This window comes from Thermobia domestica, chromosome 3, assembly GCF_964235325.1.
Source record: "Thermobia domestica chromosome 3, izTheDome1.hap1.1, whole genome shotgun sequence".
Lineage (NCBI taxonomy): Eukaryota > Metazoa > Arthropoda > Insecta > Zygentoma > Lepismatidae > Thermobia > Thermobia domestica.
The window spans coordinates 330,917,783-330,935,138 of record NC_137456.1 but is presented as its reverse complement, the minus strand read 5'-3'; the positions used below and the strand labels follow the sequence as shown (position 1 = coordinate 330,935,138).

General features: G+C 33.3%; 1 protein-coding gene across 3 annotated transcripts in view; it reads left to right on the top strand.

Annotated features, from left to right (window-relative positions):
- LOC145681212 (uncharacterized) overlaps positions 1-17,356 on the top strand; it is a 107,559-nt gene that overhangs the window by 25,347 nt on the left and 64,856 nt on the right. The window contains exon 3 of one of the 3 annotated variants that reach the window (XM_081752745.1): positions 2,685-8,169. The exons of 1 other annotated variant lie outside the window; for it this stretch is intronic. In XM_081752745.1, the coding sequence (XP_081608871.1) occupies positions 2,685-3,918 (1,234 nt within the window). In that variant the 3' untranslated portion in view covers positions 3,919-8,169. Of the gene's footprint in view, positions 1-2,684; positions 8,170-17,356 lie in introns of those variants that run through there. One more of the 3 variants, XM_081752744.1, reaches the window with a different exon arrangement.

Below are 17,356 nucleotides of genomic sequence, written 5' to 3'. Positions count from 1 at the left end.
GGATATCAAGTTTATGTACAGACCAAAAAACATTTTAAGTGTTAACCATCTCCCTCTTAAGGGGGCCAATGTGGCTCAGTGGTATAGCGTTCACGTCCGATGCTTGGGATCCTCGGTTCGTACCCATACCACGCCTATTGAACTTTGTGGTGGACAAACACCGTGTGCGTGGGTTTTCTCGGTGTTCTCCCTTTTCATCACACTTTCTTCATTCCTCCAATTCATTCATTTCTCATAACCACCGACTTTTTAACCTAGCCGGCATAACTCTGGAACGTAAAACTTAAAGATTTAATTTCATTTGTGTTCCTCTTAAATACGGCATGTTTCAAAATAATAGTGCACACGACAAGATGTTTTAATGATAATCTCACGTGATGAGCCTTCTGTTTCCAAAAAAAAAATTGTTGGGGTGATAATTTTTAAAGTACGTTTTAGATTTATTCTTGTTTTTTATGATACCCATTTCAATAACAGTAACGTGGTTAAAGAAATAATTTGCCCCCAGGAACTCAGCACATTAGAAAATTTACATCGAAAAGCCTGTCCGCCTACTTTTTATAATATGTAAGAGGTAAATAAAAAATACCCGTATTGTAGCTATAATTTTTTTTCATATTGTTCTTTCTGATATCTGCCCTCCTTTATTTTATTAATATGCTGTCCAGTTATGCCGTGATGCTTTCATTCTATTTCCTCCACCTTTTTTCGTTTAGTTACGGATACTGTGATAGATGCTTCATTAGAGTTTGTACTAAAGAGTAACAACAAGTAATGATCCATCTTTTGTGGCCGGAATGTGTATCAGGATTCGCAATCTATCAAAGGCTTTCGGCAGAATACGGGAAGTGTGTCTTCGCACTACATACTGTTTACTAATGGATTGAAAAACTCAAAAATTGTCTCACAAGGGCCGCTCAAGGCTGATAGCATTTCCTGCTGTAGATGGTCGTGCGGCTTCTTCCTCGTGCGTAACATTTATGTGACCATTTTTGAATTTTTCAATCCATTCATAGAGACTGCGTTGTGGAAGGTCACTGCTCCTGTATTCCCCCGAAAGTTTTTGATGGATTGCGGCCCCTGGTGCACCTTCTTTCCACAAAAATCGAATCACTGTTCATTGTTTCTGTTTGGTGCAAACTTCTAATGGCGCGGCATGATCTATCTGGAACAACCGGAGGAATTGGGATGAAAGTTTGAATTTTGAATTTCAGTTTAGCGTACCTTTCAGCAGCGATGCTATGTCAGACGTGGACCTACTGATTAACGTGCAATCCGAAGCACATGAACTCCCGCCAGGAATTGAACCCGGGTCTCCCTCAACGGATGAAAGTTTCATAGCATGGCCACAAGGCGGTAGCAATACGATAGACGAGGTAGATATTGATATGAACAATGTAAGAAAATATAATGTTACATTGATTTGTCTTCGTATAACATATCTGTTTCATTTTTTTAATAACAGAGTGGAGCACAGTTTATTAACAGTGTTTACTTTGACACAGTTTTTATTTCTAAAGTAATAAACAATAAACACTGGAGTTGTCCACGATACAGACAATAGCCAGGAGACATTGCTTGACAAACCGTATAATAACAGTATTGTATATTCGGTATAGAACATTGAATACCATCGCATCAGCTTATTACGAAGAGCCTACTTGGTTTCTCATAAGGACCAAACTGTGTCACATGATCAACTCAAATGTCACACTTCCTGCAAAATCGAGCCTAGAGATTCGAAATCCAGATTTGAGATATTTCAAGCAGGTAACCTTCGCGTGTGTTGCCTTAGAAAATTCTCCGAAGATGCATACATTTTATCATTATTGTTGATTTTACTGAAACAATCTGCCTTTGATAATGTTCTATCCGTATTTACTCTACGTGGTATACATCGTTTCTGAGTTTTTCATTATCATTCTCGTAAGTTTTTAATTAGCTATCCCCATATATTTTCTGAGATACGTGAACCTCTTTTATTGATTTCCCAATTCAGTTTTATGTTCATTATTTCCTTTTTTTCCTTTTTTTCTTTTTTTTACTATGTTATATGATGCAACACATTTATTTCTGTGTTACAAGTAAGGGACGTTGCGTCATGATAGCTTTGGAAATTTGAGAAGCCTCTAACGGTAAAAATCCCAAGAGAAACGAACGAGAGACGAACTGTACTCATCCTCATTACTTTAGCGTCTAATCCTACAATTATAATATCAGGTATTTGTTTTAAATTTTTGGATTATAAGAAATATATTATAAGGAATTGAAAGCACGGGACTTCTCAAATAGTTTAATGTCGGAAGAGTGTTTAGATATGTATCACAACTAAACGCGTAGAGTATAATACAATTGACGTGAATCTCATAATATGGACTAAAATTTAATAACTAAAAGATGCTAAGGACAATAGAAACACTAGTAGAGTGATCGAAATGATATAATAGTGCAAAAATTAGGAATTGTTATAACCTTTCTTTTATTTTTGTTTTATTTCTTAATGTTTTTTTATCGTTTTACTAGCAGTTTTTGGTAATTGCAATAGCAAAAATACTCGTAATTAGTGTCTGGCCATTCCTGCTGTATTTTACATTTAGACAATTGCAGTTCTTTTATTTCATATCATTTATATCAATTTCCTTCTTCATTAATTTCTTTTGGTCCCTCAAACACACTCTTTCCAGAAAAGCGAATACGGTTTCTACGTGGAAGGAAACATTTCTCGATTCAGATGAGAAATCTCATACTATCAAATGGTCTTGCAAAGGATTAACTCGAACGCAATTGTCAAGTTCACATACAAGTGAAAAGCGTCATACTTACCAAAAGTGTAAAAAAACATTTAGTCCAAGAGCACAGATGTTACTTCATGAAGGAGGAAAACATCGCTCGTCTGAGGACACTGGAATCGAGCTTATTGAAAATTCAAGTGCTAAATCGAACATTTTTTCGCATGAAGATTACAACACACACATCAGCCAAGGATGTGCTAAGGGATTTATTTGCAATGGTGACCTGAAAGCACACATCATGACACATGTAACCGAAAAAGCTCACAGTTGCGAAGAGTGTGGAAGGGCATTTAGTCGAAGTAGCTATTTGAAAGCACATATCAAAACACATACAGGAGAAAAATCTTACATATGCCAAGAGTGTGGAAGGGCATTTAGTCGAAAAGGTAATTTGAAAGCACATATCATAACACATACAGGAGTAAAACCTTATATATGCCAAGAGTGTGGAAGGGGATTTAGTCGCGGAAGTTATTTGAAGATACACATTAGGGCACATACGGGTGAAAAACCTTTGAAATGCGAACACTGTGGAACGGGATTTAGTAATAGAACCACTTTGGAAGCACACGTAAGTAAACATACGGGTGAAAAACTTCACAAGTACGAAATGTCCGGAACGGCTTTCAGTCGAAGTATTATTTTGAAAGCACATACAGGAAAGAAACCTTACAATTGCCAAGAGTGTGATAAGGGATTTATTCGCAAAGAAGTTCTGAAAGATCACATGATGACACACACAACTGAAAAACCTCACAGATGCGAAGAGTGTGGAAGGGCATTTAGACGAAGTAGTATTTTAAAAGCACATATCAAAACACATACAGGTGAAAAACGTTACATCTGCCAAGAGTGTGGAAAAGGATTTTGTCGCAGAAGCCATTTAGAGATACACATTAGAGCACATACGGGTGAAAAACCTGTGAAATGCGAACACTGTGGAAGGGGATTTAGTCAAAGAACCACTTTGAAAGCACACGTGAGAACGCATACGGGTGAAAAACCTTACTTGTGCGAAGAGTGTGGAAGAGCATTTAGACAAACTTGTCATTTGAAAAACCATATCCAAACACACAGAAAAACCTCACAATTGCCAAGAGTGTGGAAGGGGATTCAGTCTATGTAATATATTGAAAGCACGCATCGGAACCCATACAGTTGAAAAGCGATAGAAATGCCAAATGAGTGGAAAGGGATTAAGTCTAACAAGTATTTTGAAAGCACAGATCAAAACACATACAGGTAAAAAATCTTACAGGTGCCAAGAATGTGGACGCGAATTAAGACAAAAATGTAATTTGGGAGCACACATTTGAATAACCTCATAGATGCCAAGTGTGTGGTGAGGGATTTAATGCAAAGATAATTTGAAAAAAACACATCATAACACATACAACAGAAAAATTTCATATATCCGAACAGTGTGGAAGGCATTTAGTCTAACTAGTAATTTGAAATCAAATATCATAACACACTGAAAATAATTACAAATGTCAAGAGTGTGAAAGGGGATTGACACAGAAATTATTTGGAGATACACATTAGAACATATTGGTGAAAAATTTCTTAAGTGCCAACACTATGGAAAAGGATTTATTCAAAAAACTACTATGAATGCAAACATCAGAACTCATACAGATGAAAAATGACACACGTGCATAACGTGTGGCATGGAATTTAGTGAAACAACTATTTTGAAAAAACATATGAGTACACATACGGGTGAAAAACTCACAAGAGCGGTGAGTGTGGAAGGGCATTTAGTCAAAGTAGTATTTTGAATGCACACTTCATGACAAAACTGAAAAGTCTCAAAGATGCGAAGAGTGTGGTAAGGCCATTTAGTCGAAGTAGTAATTTGAAGCCACATCAAAACACACGAGAAAAACCTTATTATTGCCAAGAGTGTGAAAGGGGATTTACTCCCAGATGTTATTTGAAGATACACATTAGAACACATTGGTAAAAAAACCTCTGAAGTAAGAACACTGTAGAAGGAGATTTAGTCAAAGAACAACTATGAAAACACAGATCAGGACCCATACAGGTAAAACAATCACACAAGTCCAAAACGTGTGGAAGGGGATTTTGTCAAAGTGGTAAATTGAAAGTACACGTCCAAAGTGGTAGACGTGAAATAATTCATACAGCTAGAGTGTATAGAGTAATTCAGTCCACGTAGAAAGTTAAAGGCCACGGAGATAAACGTTAAACTCAACAATCAATCAATTGTTATATAACACACACACGTGAAAAGCTCATACATGCCGAGACTGTCAAAAATAATTTAGTCGAATTTGAGATTGGCAAAACGTAGCTAAGGACACATAATCCCTTTTCTTTCCGGAAGACCGCACCGGGGCAAGAATCCGTACTTGAAGAAAAAAGAATGCAATTGTTATCTTTGAATTCACAAACTTACTTCTGATCAAATAATCGTGGAAAACAGAAATTGAAAACCTTTTTTTCAAATGCTGTATTGAAAGAGTGCCTAACGCATCCAGATAATAAAAATGTTTCGCTCTCACTTTAAAATTTAATAAAATTCGTTCGAAATTGTTTTCTTTTTCAAGAAAATTACTTAGCAATAACTAGTCAGATATCTCAAAAACAAGAGCAAAAAAACTTATAAACAAAGGAAGAATAATGAAAAGAGATATATGAGAAACATTGCAAAAATAATTAACAAGAAAATAAAGTAAATAATTAGTTCAACAGTTTGCAAAGGAACATCATAGAAGGCATTAACCCCAAACGTCATTCCTACACGACACACATGAAATTTCATGCAGTAAGATATTATATTTGGTCGTGCCCATATATTTCAATCCTAAGCAAAAATTTTTAAACCGGTATGCTGACGTGCACTATTATAACAAAATTTCAAACAATTTTTAGAAAGTAAAAATTAAAAATGTAATGTAACACTACGTATCAATTCCCCACCAACTCACGGTCGAGGTCAGTTGATCCGTGACATCCATTTCGGGTTCGAAACTAAGCGATTACAATCCGAAATTTAGGTCACAAGGGCCTCTTCATTTTACATTACCAGCGGGTCGCAAAGCTTTCGACACATTTCTCAATTAAGAACAAGCCTTAGTTTGAGACAAAGGTGAGGATGGAAAGGGCAAAGGAAGAATAATGTCGTATGTTCCCATAACAACAGAAGGCGTTGTCATTTAGTTCCATATAATTCCATAATAATAAGTTACCTTATTATATATCACAAATTACCTGTTCACTATATTCGTGACAATGCATGTCTTCTTATGTTGAATGAATACCCTGACATTTGGTAAGTGCGCAGACAGAAATTTAATCGAATTTCAAGTTTGGTACGTCTCATGTTAACACGACGATGAAAATCCTCGCATGTGCCAAGAGAGCAGAAATGGATTAAAGCTTAGTACCATCTTGACATGGTAGATGTAAAGCATAGAAATTAAATGAATAGTATGTGTATTACTTTATCTACCTTTATCATATCTCCCGAACGGTTTGAGATTTCGAAGTGCTGTAAACTGGAAAATAATTAGGACGTACACTGAAAACGACACAATTAATTAGATATCACACTTGTCTCACAAATAAAGCATTTTAAATTGTTTGCAAGAGCTCCGCTGTGGTTAAGCGGTTTGCGTACGATCCTTTAGCGTGGGAGATCTCGTTTCAATTACTGGTGCGAACTCATGTGGATCGGATTCCACGTTAATTAGTAGTTGCACGGCTCATACAGCCTTGCTGATAAACGGGACGTTAAACTCAACAATCAGTCAATTGTTGATATCTTCTTTCGTATTCATTGAAAACAGGTCATACCATGGGCAAGGTATCCAAAGCTGAAGTAGTTTTGACGAGCATAATCATTCATCTTCGTAGTGCTGTATATGTGATAGAGGCTTTTAAACTTTGGTTGATTGTAATACTATAATATCCTTATTTTGCTATACTTAATAGCTAATATGGTATTTTATAATTTTATTTGACATATTGATTTCAAATAAGAAATAATCTGTAGTAGTGCCTTTTAAAAAAATGTAACATTATGTTAAGATTGCAACATTGTTCACTGGGTAGTGTAGCTTAATACGTAGAACAGTCCCCCTCCTTATAATTGCTTCATGCAATTTCACTTTTTATTTTTATTTCTTCGTTTTCACGGATGATCAAAATAAATTTCCTACCCTCTATATCTTCTTCTGTATTTATTGTAATGCAAACTTTTTCCCAACAACTGAGCGTTTCTAATTTTTGTTTTCATTTTGAGATTTGTTTTCATACACTTCATACTTTATGCTTTTCCTTTTACATTTTTATTTTGTTTTCCTTAATTTCTTTTATGCATGCAGTTTTTATAATATATAACTGATAAACGGAAAACGCTGAAATAGTGTACCTTGCAAGTATAGAGAGGAAATATTGTACCTTGTTTGACATATTCGTGGTACTTTTAAGTTTATTAGTGCTGCTTTAACATGCTATATGTAGTTGATGGTATCCATTTGAACATTCTTTTCAAAACAATGCCTATTAGTAGTGTCATAGATGCCAGTTTAAGCCCACCCTCCAAACAACGAATTAGGCTAAATCTAAAAAAATCTAGTTTAAGTACATCTTTTGACCATCGTATTCCCCTTCAAGTGTCATCAATACCAGTTTAAGCACACACCCTCCCAGAACTTTGGACAAATATTTAACACAGATAGTTAGTGCAAATACAATTCTAAAGTGAGATTGAGCAAGGTGCTTTGCGCATAGGCTTTTATAACGTTTAAAGTTATAAAACCTTACAGCTAAAACTACATTTTCGAAGTAAAAAGCAGCAAAACCTGTGCACAGGTGGACCTGAGAGGACTTACCCATTTCTCTTATTTGTTTCTTTGCTTTTGCTTTTGCCTGCCTCACAGACTACGTTTCCTGTTTCTGTTTCCTGTGCCTGCGTTTTGCTTTCCCAACTAGCGCTAGTCCATTCACATCAGCTTCCTCTGATCTGTTTGGCTTGTAGAGGAGAGAGTGAAAATCCTTCTTCTGGTTTGGAGGCGATTCGAACCTGCGACGACTACGCCGATAACTACTCACATCTGGCCAGACCATGAGTGAGCACGCTCGCCTAACACGTACTCAAAGAAATCAAGTGAAAATGAGTCCTTATACATGAACAAATACTTCTACAAGCAACGCCTTCAATTAGCAAAGTGGTAAACTAATTGATATGTATCGCCATCTATTGAGTGAGTAACTCCTAGAATATGTTCACCTAGCCGGCAAATTCAAAATATAGTAGTAATAAGATTATAGATATCTCGTCTCTGTATTGAATATTGTGACAATCTGATCACATTTTTGTATAGCTTTATATATATTGTGGGTAGCAAACTTTACAGGGGCAAGTGATGTTGGTTGCATAACTTCTAAATTTTCAGGGGCAATAAATGAAAAATTCTTATATCTTCCTTGTTTATAAATCAATTTCGAAATATAAACGGGTATCGAGATAGATTTAAAGGCGTGATTTTTTATGTGTAGCGGGTTGCCTACCTTAGAAGGAAACTAATTTAATTTTTAATAACTACTAATTTTTGTCACTTTTGAAAAATAAAAAATAGCATCATAATCTACATAAAATTCTAAGATTTTCTAGAGAATAAAATTTTCCAGAAAACTCAAAGATAATCTCGTAAAAAAATTCGAAATTTTGAATTTATTATAACTTCGCCAAATATTCATAGATTTTCAAAATTCAAACGACAATCAGTAGAGAAATAAATTTACTATCATTCGAAGGTATTGTAGATTGCATAATTCTAAGGATATTATTACAAAAACTCAAATAACTCTTATTTATCTATGGATCAGTAAAATTCAAATTACAATCTAAAGTACTGCTTTTCCTTATGCAACTACGAATGTCTAAATATCAGTTTTTATGAGTCTATAACCATAAAATCACTTAAAACGTACCTAAAATTATAAGTTTAGGTACTGGTAATGGAATCTTCTGCTAACTTCGTTCTCTATGAGAAACAATGATTTTTCAAACTCAGTCTATTGGTCATAGTTCAAGCTGAATAAACAACCACTGATTTCGAAAACTATTTGCATTTCTTTTTGCACATTTTTTACAATTACATTGAAATTATTATAAAGAATGGACTTCTTTTGAGGCTCCATACTAACTACTACATTTTTTACTTTTAAAAATATTATTAATCATTGTTGTTACTTCTTAGATTCATTTTTGAGGAACAGCTGGTGCATTTTATAACCATTAAAATGATCTTTCATTCCATCATAACTCACAAACAGTTTCATAGTTTTCATCTCTTTTAAAACTTGATTAGTATCCTCATTATATCTCTGGGGTAACATGGCTTTGCATCTCTCATTTAAATGTACTAATACTCTTTCAGCAGTGTATTTTGTTTGTATCAACTTCCACGAGGTTAATTCGTATGATTTTCCTTCCTCCAAATCTTGCAATTTAACAAGTTTTAAAATGGCAATATTGATTTTCTTGTTTAATTATGAGGCCATTTCCAGTTATTGTAGAAAAAAACATTTAAAAATTTGTTCATTTCCGCAATGACCTTATATCGTTATATATATAGTTAATTCTGTCAACAATGTCTTTTATATGTTCGTCTGTTAATTCTCCATTCATTACCTTAATAACATTAAGCTCATCCTTAAACATAGCAATTTAAATTACCATATTTTTATAATCTTTCTTCCAAGCTATATTAAATCGTGTAGATGAGCCAGTGATAACAGCAGAATTAGATGCAAATTCTGTTGTAATAATTGAATAGACTGTAAGGGAAACAAATATTTATAAACCCTGTAGAAGCAGAAAGAAGTATCGCAAGTGCAATAAGAGTAACATAAATACATTTTAATCTCATAAATTTCGTCTTATTTTCCGCTAGTAAGTTTTGGAGTGTTAATATAGTATCCTCAATTAACGCAATTAGATTCTCTGGTGGAATGTCATCTGGAATATTCATTTTATTAAAAGAAGTTTTTATATTACCATAAAAACACTTAAAAACTAAACAAATCTAATAAGCGTATAATTGATTTATATCTTATCTATCATCTTTTTTTTCGGACATCATATTCAAAGCTTTTCTTACCAATCATTACAACATAGCAAATTGTTTTATCCGGTACATCGCTTTCAAAATTAACAGTCAATTTCAAATTAGTTCTATCATTTACAGTTACTGATTTATGCCTGCTTGTGTTAATTACATACATTGGTCTATTTTTCAAAAACTCTTTAGAATAATAAAACATCTCAGTGTTTCCAATTGTAACTCTCTTGTGTATCGTATACATTTCGTAAGCTTGGAGATATTTATGCTTTTCAAAATCTAAGTTCAAACATTCTAAAGGAAAAGACTCACTTCTAGAATTACGAAAATGGATATTCTGGACTTTACAATGATCAAAATAGATTGAATCTCTTTGTTGGTTATCATTCCTATCAGCTTAGAAAAATAACAAACACGAAATTAGGCATATCAAATTCACTTGAGTTAAATTGTGTGGTTAGATCGAATTCCAAATATTTGCCTGTGACTGATTTCTGTAAACAGTGATATGTATTGAAGGAAATAAGAACCTTACCCTCTTTTAACATATTAGATCTTAGCAAGGTAGCATAATTAGGTTCATAATTAACAATAGGCATTCTAAGCTCCATATTTGTAATCTTAGCTTTACCTGGATGTGGCTGATCATTCTCATATGTTCCATCTTCCTTTTTTGTTTTCCAAATAACAAATGCACATCATCAGAACCTCTTCTTTCAAATGTATATTTTAATTCTTATTTCCACATAATATCTTTATAATCAGAACAAAATCCTGGTAAAAGTCTTAGTAAAAATACTAATTCTTCATCTGTTCTTCGCCATGTAATTCCTTCCCATCCACATTCATCATAATGATTTGCTTCTGGTTTTGAAATCGTACATGTGTTTACAGCTGTCAAAGTTAAACCAGGATAATCTATAATATCCACTATCTGCCCATGCTTACTAACTTATACTTGAGAAAACAGATGTGGGAAGAAGTTATTAATAAGTCTAATATTTTGACCAGCAGTATATTCTCCATTAGCATCTTTACCTCTAATTTCAAAAGTTACATAAATATCAGCATAATAAGGATGAACAAACCCAGCCCCAACATCTATATCAAACTCAATATAACTGTTCGGTTTATGTAAATTTTCGATTGCCTTTTCATTAGGTTTAAAGGAATGTAAATCATATGAATATTTTATCCATATTTATTATAAAGACACAATATTGTTATCGTTTTATGAATTCAACCCATAAAACAAACTTAAATATAACTTCTCCAAATATCCTTATTCCTATTCACCAGACTAATGATTTCTGAAAAACTATATCCATCTGTAAACATTTTTAATACTACAATACAAAAATGCCCACAGATTACCTCGTTAAAATATTGTATACGATTGCTGCTGTACTCTATATTATGACCAACAAATTTCAGGAGTGTCTTTGGTGGATTACCTCCGAATGAATCAAATACATACTTTCTATTTCCTTCCTTCCAATAACAAATCGAATGAGTTCCCGTATTTTTAAACGTATCAAAATTAACAATACGACACTCATTCTTCTTTTGGTTGTTTAGGCAATTCATCACTCATAAACACACCTCTAAAGTTTCTTGTCTTAAGCTGTTTAACAAGGTGGATTAAATCCAAGTTACTTAAAGGTTTAATTTCTTCGTCTTTACTCTTTGAGGCTTTACGTTTTTTGGAAGCTTACCATCTTGCTTCTCTTCCATTGCTAAGTTATGTCTCTTTTGTTCTTCTAATTCCTCTCTATTCATTTTTGCATCATTTACAGCTTTTGCAATAGCAGCTGCACCTCCAACAGCAGAGCCATGAGCACCTATTAAAGCTAGAATGGTTGGAATTGTAAATATAAAACCTCCATAATGAACTTTATTATCATTTGCCTTTATTTTCTTGTATATTTTCTTAACTTGAAGTATAGAAAGAGTTAAATGCATTTTTCTACCCTCTTTCATCCTTTGGCTTTATCATTTAACTCTTTCTTGGTTAAAATGTGATCAATATTTAATTGTTTATATTCCTCGTTAGGAATTGTAAATGTAAAACTACTTAACTTCATACTTATATTTATTCTAAAAATTTATGGCAAAATCCATAAAAATTAAACACAATACTTATAAACCTAAACCAAACCTCACTTGCATTCATAGCCAAAGCAGTTCCCAAAGCTGAAAATCGTTCTGTTATCAAGCTTGCATTTTAAGCAAAAGCTCTTTCCCATGCTTTATTTCCTAATTCTTTGTCTGCAATATGTCTAGATGCTGTACCTTTATTATCTCTGTAGTAAATATCATGTTCTTTACAAGCTTCATCTAGAGGGTTAATACCTTTATCCCCTCTTTTTAACCTTTCTTGTAGCTTTGTAAAAGGTCCACAAAATTCATAGCCTCGTATATGTAACTCTGGTATTCCCTTCATGTTTAAAATCTTATTCATTAGTCCTTGTGCATACTTCCCACTTTTCCAAATTTTGGTGGTAACGTATTCAATATCTTGATCAAATAACCTATACCCTTTGAATCATTAGGAATAAATTGCGAGAGTTTAGAATTAATCATATCCATTATGCCTACTTTCTCATTATAAAAGTTATCTTCTCCATCTAAAACTATTAACCTATCTATTAACTTTCTCACATCATCCATCCATATATATTCTTTAGGTAATTCGTTGCATATTTTCATTCCTTCTCCAGACTTTGGTGTTTTCTTTGTTGGCGGTGGTGGTTATAGTGTTGGTTTTATATATTCATTCCAAATAGGTTTAATAATTTCTTTGTATTTTTCGCTTGTACTAGATCGTTGTTTTCTTGTATTTGGATCATTGTTATGAAATACTACATTAGAATCAATGACTATTTGTGTATATTTTTCTAGATCATCTTCATTATAGCTTTTTGGATTATGTTTTGTTAGTATTCACATAAACCTTCAGTTCCTGTGTAATTTCGATTATTAATAACTAAATCATCATGAATTTTAACTTCCGTATCCCCTATCATATGTATGATTTTTCCACCTTCATCAGATGGTTGTATTCCAAAACTTTTATCATCTCTAGTAACATAATATCTCGAAGCAATCTTACCAAAATTAGTAGTTGCTAAAGATTCTATTGCTTCTAGTTTATACTTAATTTCCTTCTTCATATGTTTTGTTTATTCTGTGTCTTTCACTTATTGAACTCTCATACATAGGAGGGGTTACTAATAAGCTTGAAACTACTTTTGCGCTCTTATTTACAACTGGAAGTAACTCTTGTATTACATTTGTATTTTCTTCTGCTACTTTTGATATATTTTCTCCTCAGTGGCGGCGATTGGACGTTAAAAGTGGGGGAGCAAGATATGATCTGAATATGTATATCAATGTTAGTGTTCCTCGTTGTTTCTAACACTTTGTTTGACGAAAGGTTGTATAACTAATAGGATACTATATTTTTCAGTTAAAATACCGTATATCGTGTTTCATATTTAATTAAGTAGGATTGATAAGAGTAATTTACTTAATTGCTCATGATTCCTTGCTCATGAACATCTTAAAATTCTGTCTGGAAAATTGTGTGATCAGATTATTAAATAACATTTGTAAAACAAATAAATAGAAAGGATATTATTAATTATACTAATGAATAATAAGGCTTTTTTTGTAGAAGTCATATTGAAACTGGGGATTAATGAACAACTTACATTTATAACTCCACACTTGCCATTAAATTTATGTTATTACTCTTAGAAAATGAAAGACAGTAAATACTACAGGCATATGCTACGACGCAATTATAATATTAATTCCTTGGAATTGCAACTAAAACGCAATTCCTGTAGCTGTTCTTAACTCCACGAGAAGACAAATAACCAATACACTCTTACGCAACGACAAATATTATATGGTACCATTTTTTCTATGAACTAGTAATATATGCAAAAGCTTTACATTTCCAAATGCAACTATATACATTAACCATTTTAAATTATGGCTTTTTAAAGGTGAATTATTGAATTTCAGTCAATCAGCTACAGCATCATCCCTATCTATGCTAGGATCATGGTTAGTACCTCATTCTCTTCAGAATAAAACAACCTTTCAAACGGTTTCATTTACGTTTTCCTATCATGTCACTAAGGCGGGAAAGTTTGAGGAAAATCTGGATTTTTTCTGATTTTTTCATACTTTGATTCCCTCTGGACCCCCTTTGTTAACTCACAGATCTCAAAATCAACTAGAAAATACGAAGGAGTGTACTAAATGTATATAAAAAATTCAAGCTTCTATCTTGAAAACTAAGTGCGGGAAGATGTTTACCAATGAGCTAAGAACATTCCCACAATGCCCCAGATGACCCGTATGTAATATAAAATTTTCCTGGGACATCCCTATTTATACTATGATCATTGTTCGTACATCATTCCCTTCAGAATAAAACATACTTTCAAACGGTACCACTCACATGTCAGCATTATATACCTGAGGTAGGAAAATCATGAAAAAATGGATTATTTGTTTAAAAAATATTCCTTCTTTGTACTTTTTTGCCCCTCTGTACCCCCCTGTTTTAACGCAGAGATCTCAAACAAATCTGAAAAATACTAAGGGGTGTACTAAATGTGTGTGCAAAATTTAAATCTTCTAGCTGCAAAAGAAGCCCGCCAAAAATAATATTTCTACAATAATCCAGATTCCCGTATAAAAAAAGATCTCAGGTAAAATTTCCCTGAGACATCCCTATTTATACTAGGATCATGGTTCGTACATCATTCTTTTTCAGAAGAGAACAGCCTTCCAAACGGTACAACTCACATGTCTCCATCATGTATCTGAGGAGGAAAAATCGCGAAAAAAGTGATTTGTTAAAAATATATTTTTTTTTTACCTTTTTGTCCCTCTGGACCTCACTGTTTTATCGCAGAAATCTGAAAATAATCTGGAAAATATTAAGGGATGCACTGAATGTGTGCGCAAAATTTTAATCTTCTAAGTGCAAAAGTAAACCTTGCAAAAAGTAATTAAAAAGTCATAAAAATATTTTTTAGTTATGACGTCATCACACTAAGTCTCGACACAGAAAGGCGTGAAAGCATATGTAACATGTTCTACAATGCCTCCAGGCTTCAGAAAAAAAACAAGTAAAAAAACTTTTCTGGTAGTATTTGACTGAAAGTATTTGAGAACAGGATCCTGAGAAGAATATTCGGATCCAAGAGGAACGAGAATGGGGAATGGCGGAAGCTTCATAACGAGGAACTACATAGTTTATACGGTTTACCCAACATTGTTAGGGTCGTGAAATCTAGGAGGCTTAGGTGGGCAGGTCATGTAGCTAGAATGGAAGAAAGTAGAAACGCTTTCAAAGTCTTTACTGGTAGACCCATAGGAAAACGACCATTAGGAAGACCTAGGCGCAGATTTGAGGATAATATTAAGATGGATCTCGCAGAGATAGGAATACAAAGTAGAAACTGGATGCAGTTAGCTAAGGATAGAAGTCAGTGAAGAGCTTTTGTGAACGCGGCACTGAACCTCCGGGTTCCATAAGCCATAGAGTTAGTTAGTTGGTTGGTAGTTTTTTAAATCGAATAATGAAAATTCTAGCCTATCACCGAAAAATAGATGATATAATTTAAAAGAGTTAAGTGGTCACTTCAAAAAAGTGGGGGGGGGCAACTGCTCCCTCTTGCTCCCCCTAATCGCCGCCCATGCTTCTCCTAAACCTTTAGTTGCATCGGTAAGAGGTTGATTTTGTTCTTTATATTTCTCATATTTACTTCGATTAGCCTGTTTAATTTCCTTAAATCTTTTAGCAAGTTCTTCTTTTAACTTCATATATTTCTTAGCTTTAGCAGCATTTAACGGACTCATTTATTATGTAAAGAAAAACTAAAAACGTAACACAACATACACGTTTAGGTACTTTCAATCACGTTTCAAGTACATTTCGCTTGCGTTGTTTACTCCGGTCTATACTTTTAGAAAGTCTTTAATTTTATTTCTATATTTGCCAATATTTGTTTTCCTAGTCATATCTATTGTTAAGAAACCATGCTCTTTTTCCAACACTTATTGCATAAAGATTGTAATTTTTCAAACGACATATCAGATCCAACAAATTCATCATATATGTGCTTTAAATTTGTGTTATCCTGTCTAAAGATGCAAAGAAAATTTAAGTTGTATCTTATTAGCTGTTTTGCTACTCTAGAATATGTTTGTCCGAGATACAAACAATTCAAATCTTTATGACGACCTCGAGTGAAATATTCTCTCACGTGGTCTTGTTGTTCTAAAATGAAATCATCAAGCACTACCGCAGAATCTTTCTCAGTCATCTAACGGAATAATCTCTTCGTTGTTACCTTTTACTATTGCAATTATGTTATTAATATCTCGTTCTCTGTCTCGGAAAAGTTGTATTAGCTGTTGATATTTAGGTTGATGTTGACTTTTAGAATAGATATAAACATTTGTATATTTAAGCCAATCTGTTGATACTAAAAAGTTATCAATCATTAGTGTTTTTTTTTTACCACAAACACTAGGCCCAACTATTAGACATCTTATATCATCAGGTAACAACTTACCATTCTTCTTCTCTTTTACAGTTTGGTCTGATAACCTTACTTGGGTATCCCATTTATTCATTTAAATTTTTTTATATAATAAATGAAAGTATTTAATTTAAATGTTTATTCATCTGTATTAGAAATGTCTTTGCACTATCCATTTGAAAAAAAACTTTGAAGTAGCTCTTGCAGGATTTTACACAACATACCTAACTCCAAACATTACAGAAAGATTTAATAAATTAACATTTTGTAATAGTAACTACCCTGGACTTTCAGAACAACTCATAATTCAACCTGGTCAATATAATTTAAAAGAACCACAAGAATATTTTAAATCAAATCTTCCATACTCCACCGATGCTTTTAAAAATAATAAATTTACCGAGGACAGAGATAAAATAGAGTTAAAATATTTAATGAGCATTGTAACATAATCTTAGACACCATTAATACCGTATTAGGTTTTAGTGAGAGGAACATGGCTAGTAACATAGAACATGTTGGAGATAAGATGCCAAAGTTTCATCCATTTGATACTATAAATATTCACTGTGATTTAGGAGAAGGTATGATTTTAAAACATAATGATACAACCTATAACGAAACAGATTTAATTGCGACACTTAGAACAAATGCAGAATTTAGAGAACCAATTATATATGGGCCTAGAGAAAAGATATATTTCCCAATGCATCACAACAAATTTAATAATTTCAAAGTTTCAATTCGAGATGTGAATGGTGATTTGATTGATTTTGGTGGAGCTCGTATAACTGTTCTTCTCGCAGTTAAATAGATATAAATTTTGTATATAATAAATATGAATATCTTTGGTAATGTTAAAAGTAGGAAGAATGATGTCATTAGTGAAAATCTCAGA